General features: G+C 64.2%; 1 protein-coding gene across 1 annotated transcript; it reads right to left on the bottom strand.

Annotated features, from left to right (window-relative positions):
* Positions 1 to 419: 419 nt before the first annotated feature.
* Positions 420 to 1393, bottom strand: CLDN5 (claudin 5). The gene has a single exon (XM_053587506.1). It carries the CDS (start codon positions 1246 to 1248, stop codon positions 592 to 594), a length of 657 nt encoding a protein of 218 aa, XP_053443481.1. The 5' UTR covers positions 1249 to 1393; the 3' UTR covers positions 420 to 591.
* Between the last annotated feature and the right edge of the window lie 3090 nt (positions 1394 to 4483).

Here is a 4483-nt window from a genome sequence, read left to right as displayed (position 1 = left end):
TTTACTAAGCAAATTCTTAACCTCCCGACTCCCACCCCACAAGCTGCAGAGGAGCGCGGGGCCCCAGCCAGCTCCGCGCTCTGACACCCACAAGCCTTGCCTGGGGAGCTGCTGGGGATGAGACAGGGAGATTGGTGTCCTGGGCTCAGTCCGGGTCCATCAGCACAGGACCCTGACAGGGTAACAGCGGCTGCGCACAGCCCTCAGCCTGGGGGGATGCACCTCTGGACTCCGCTGGAGGCCCCCGGGGAGTCAGTTGCCAAGACCACCACCCCCGCCCCCCAGCGCCAGGGAGGAAGCAGCGCCTTCAGTCTGATGCCCGCTCTGCCGATGAATTCCAGCACGCACCCAGAGAAGGAAAACGAATCAGGTCCTCCCAAGGGCGCGTCGTCTGTCCGGGCGGGAGAGACCGGGCTGCGGGCGCCCGCAGGAGCCGGCCCACGGGCAGCGGCCGTGCGCGCAGCCGGGAGTCCCGCGGAGCCTGTGCGCGGTGCCACGCGGCCGAGGCCGCTGTCCGCGCGGGGTCCCCAGGCCGGCCCGACGGCTCGCGGACGTGGCTGGCGGGATGGGCCCAGCCCGTGCCCCGCGCCCTCAGACGTAGTTCTTCTTGTCGTAGTCGCCGCTGGCCGTGGGCCGCCGCGGCGCCGAGTACTTGACCGGGAAGCTGAAGTCGGGGCGGCCGGCGCAGACCCAGGCGCCGCAGCACACGAGGCCGCCCCCGCACATGAGCAGCGCCGAGGCCGCCCAGCCGATGTACAGCGCCGCGCCCAGCTCGTACTTCTGCGACACGGGGACGGTCGGGTCGTAGAACTCGCGCACCACGATGTTGGCGAACCAGCAAAGCGGCACGAGCGCCAGCAGCCCGCACAGCGCGTAGAGCGCGCCACCCGTCAGGGCCACGCGCGCCTTGGCCGGGCCCGCGGGCACGCAGGTGGTGCACTGCGCTCCGGCCAGGGTCACGAAGAGCGCCACGAGCGCCAGCAGCACGGCGCCCACGGTGAGCGCCCGCGCCGCCTGCACCTCGGTGCTCAGCGCCAGCACCGAGTCGTACACCTTGCACTGCATGTGACCCGTGCTCTGCACCACACACGACATCCACAGCCCCTTCCAGGTGGTCTGCGCCGTCACGATGTTGTGGTCCAGGAAGGCGGTCACCTGCCACATGGGCAGCCCGCACGCCAGGATCAGGCCCACCCAGCCCACCAGGCACAGCACCAGGCCCATGATCTCCAACGCGGCCGACCCCATGGCTGGAGGCTAGACGCGTGCCCGACGGCCTCCGGCGGGCGCGGCGCTGCCTGGGCCGGTGCGGCTCGGCGGCCGGCGCGGGCCGGTTCCTTTGCGCTCCCCTCCAGCCGTCCGCTAACCCCGCAAGTCGTGGCGCCGCCTCGGGTCTGCCGGCGCTCCCGGGTCTCCCCTTTTGAAGGCTCGGGGGCGGAGTCTACCCGCCCGGGCTCAGCCACCCTGCCCGAAGCACCAATGCGCGCGCGGCCCGTCGTCCCACAGCCAATCATAAACTCCCCGGCAGTCGCGGTTGGGGGAACAACAGCTGGGGGGCGTGGGGGGCGGGTAGCTGAGGCGCTGGACTGCTCCCTGCGCAGCCACCGCCCCGACCCCACCCGCAGTCATCCAGGTCGCAGCTGAGCGTGTCCCGGTTGGCCTGGGGCACTTCGCCCCTTCAGCCACCCTCGCTTGCCAGGCCTGCACCACTTCCATCACCCCCAAATCCCGACTGGGCCTGATGCCCTTTCCGGCTTGACCAGCTCCATTCAACCAAGGTCTGCGGGAGCCCCCACCCCATCGCCAACGCTGGAAGGCCTGCCTGGGACGCTCTCCGGGTCGCTGCTCCCGGGGTGGACACACACAGCTGGGCCTCCCTCCAAGAAGCCCACGGTGGAATCCCTTCCCGTGCTCTCACTCCCAGCCCCGGCATTGTCCCTCCCGCCCCGTGCCAGGCATGCGGGATCAAGTCCAGGGGCCCAGCCTCACTGCCCACACATTCACCGCCTCCCTGGAGCCTCAGCCCAGCACAGAGGCCCTTCCACTGCCTGGAGACACGCAGCAGGGCTTTCCAGAGCTCTCAGCCTTCTGAGGTCTCCTCTTCCTGCTGTGCTACCCCCCCCCCATCCTCCTGGGGTGGGGGAAACTCAGGGGACACCACTTCGGGAGGTCTCCCAGTGAGCATCACACGGGCTGTGCTCCCAGGGGCAGCGGTGGCCCTGGGCTTGGTCGCCGCTCTGGCCCTGGGCTTGGTCGCCGCTCTGGCCCTGGGGAGAGACACAAAGGGACGTGGAGGGGCTGTGCCCCTGGCACCCCAGGCCCGAGGCCACCCTCCGGAAGCCTACTTGGAGTTTCCTGGCCAGGAGGAAGAGCCCCCAGCCTTGCTGGAGGAGGGAGGCGCGGGATTTCCGGGCATTCTTCTGCACAATGGCCCAGCCATTTCTCGAAAGGTCCACTGGGGTGGACACTCCAGCCCCCCTGAGGCTCAAGTGGGGAGCACCAGGCCCTGAGGCCCACAAACCCATGGGGGCACAGCCCCTCTGCTTGCAGCCCAGTCTGTTCTCCCAGCCCTGGACACTGAAGCACTGAACACTAGCCCTTTTATTTGACCAAAATGCTCAGCTCCATGGAGAAAACATAGCCAGGCCCATCACAGCCATGGGGCTTTGATAAATCTCCCTTCCTGGGTCCAATCCCTTCTCCCTCTTCAGATGGCTCTGAGGGAGGTAAATGCTAGTACCTGGGTCATCCAGCATGGGGAGGTCTGCTGGGCCTGAGGCTGGAAGGGCAGTCTTACCCCACCCGCTGTCCCCTATGGCTAGGACTCCCAGGGCTTCTGTCTCCTCCCAGCCACCAGCTCACTTGCTGTCTTCCTCCTGCTGCAGATCTGTCCCCTCCCCTGTCTATTCCAGGGACCCTGCAGATCCACACTTTTAATCCTGCTCCACCCTGGCCCAAGTCCAGGGGCATTCCCAAGGTCCCCACCTTCCATGCCACCATCTTCCCAGGATAACTGCTGCAGCCTCCTCAGGTCAACTAGGCTCCACTCTTGCCCACTGCCCAACCGCACCACCACCACCACCATGGACCCCTCTCCTTGGTTACACCCTAAACCCTCCAAGGTTACACCTCTCCCCTTACCTCTGCCTCTCCCCTCTCCTTGGTTACACCTAAAACCCTTCAAGGCTTGTGTTGCCCGTGGACAAAGAACTGACTCCCAAAGCAGCCCAGACCAATGTGCATCTGCCTGCACTGGGACTGCCCAGTCCAGCCACTAGACTCAGCATGACCCTGACAATGCTCCCTGTGCTTGCCGGGTTCACCTTTCTCTAACTGGCCTGTCTCTCACCGACAGCCTCCTCTGCCTGCAGTGCCCCTGCTGTCTTGCTTTCCTCACTGGTTTCTAGGAATAAGCCTTAACACAGTAGCACCTGCCCCAGATGGAGGCTTCCTGCACCTGGCCAGACAAGGTGGGACGGCAGCCAGTCCCAGGCTCTCCCTCTTCACCTCTTGTGTATCCTTTTCTCCACCACTTTAGTCTATTCTCAGCTTAGCTGTCACCTGAGGGTGGCCCCAGCGAGCTCATAGCTCTTCGATGACAGCCTCACAGTGTTTCTGGGACCCCACAGAAGAGCCTCAGGCTCTACCCATCACAATCTGATTGCTAGATGACAACGCCATGCAGGCCATGGGCTCAGCCTTCAGTGCAGCCACGTCACTGCAGAGAGGCCCAGATGGGGCAGCGGGGGGTGACACTTCCCCACCCCCACCCCCAAACTCATCCCAGATGGAGGGTGGGCTCCAAGTGGCCCAGCCCAGAAGGGGCACCCTTCCTGACACTCACAGACTTCCTTCTGCTTGTCAAGCACTGTCCCCAAGCAGAGTACACAGCACAGGGAGCTCCTGCCCTTGCAGAGCTGAGAGTAACCTGCCTACCAATAAATGGGCAGAAAAGAGTGATGAAAGCCCCTCTTGAGGAAGTGACAGTTCAGCAAGAATCCAGGGAAGAGCTCCCAAGCAGAGCAGAAGCCGTGGCCAGTGTAAAATCTCAGAGGTGGGAAAGAGGTCCACGTCTGAGGGGCTGGTGTGGCTGGAGCCCTGAAGTGGGCCAGGGCCTGCAGACCAAGGTCAGAGGTGTCCTGGCTGGGCAGGGATGTGAATCCCTCATTTCTGGTGAGGGGCCCTTGAGGCAGAGCGCTGGCCAAGGCCACCTGCTCACCCACAGCTATTGTTCTGCTTCCCAAGGGAAGTACGGCAGGATCTCATTAATTGTGTGACAGAAAGGCCTGAGTCCGCAGAAAACCAAGTTTATCTTGAGCAGCTGCTAGCTGACCCTGCCCCAGGATGATCCGGTGACCTTCCACAGACACTCTAAATTTAGGCTCCTGATTCCTGGGGCCAGGGGTTTGGGAAGCTCCAACCAGATTTCATTCTAGGGGAGTGAAGGACAACACTTCTTCTCTCAGCTTAGAAACACTCAAGG

The sequence above is a fragment of the Nycticebus coucang genome, chromosome 4 (assembly GCF_027406575.1).
Source record: "Nycticebus coucang isolate mNycCou1 chromosome 4, mNycCou1.pri, whole genome shotgun sequence".
Lineage (NCBI taxonomy): Eukaryota > Metazoa > Chordata > Mammalia > Primates > Lorisidae > Nycticebus > Nycticebus coucang.
The sequence above is the reverse complement of the archived record's forward strand: the minus strand, read 5'-3'. Positions and strand labels throughout refer to the sequence as shown.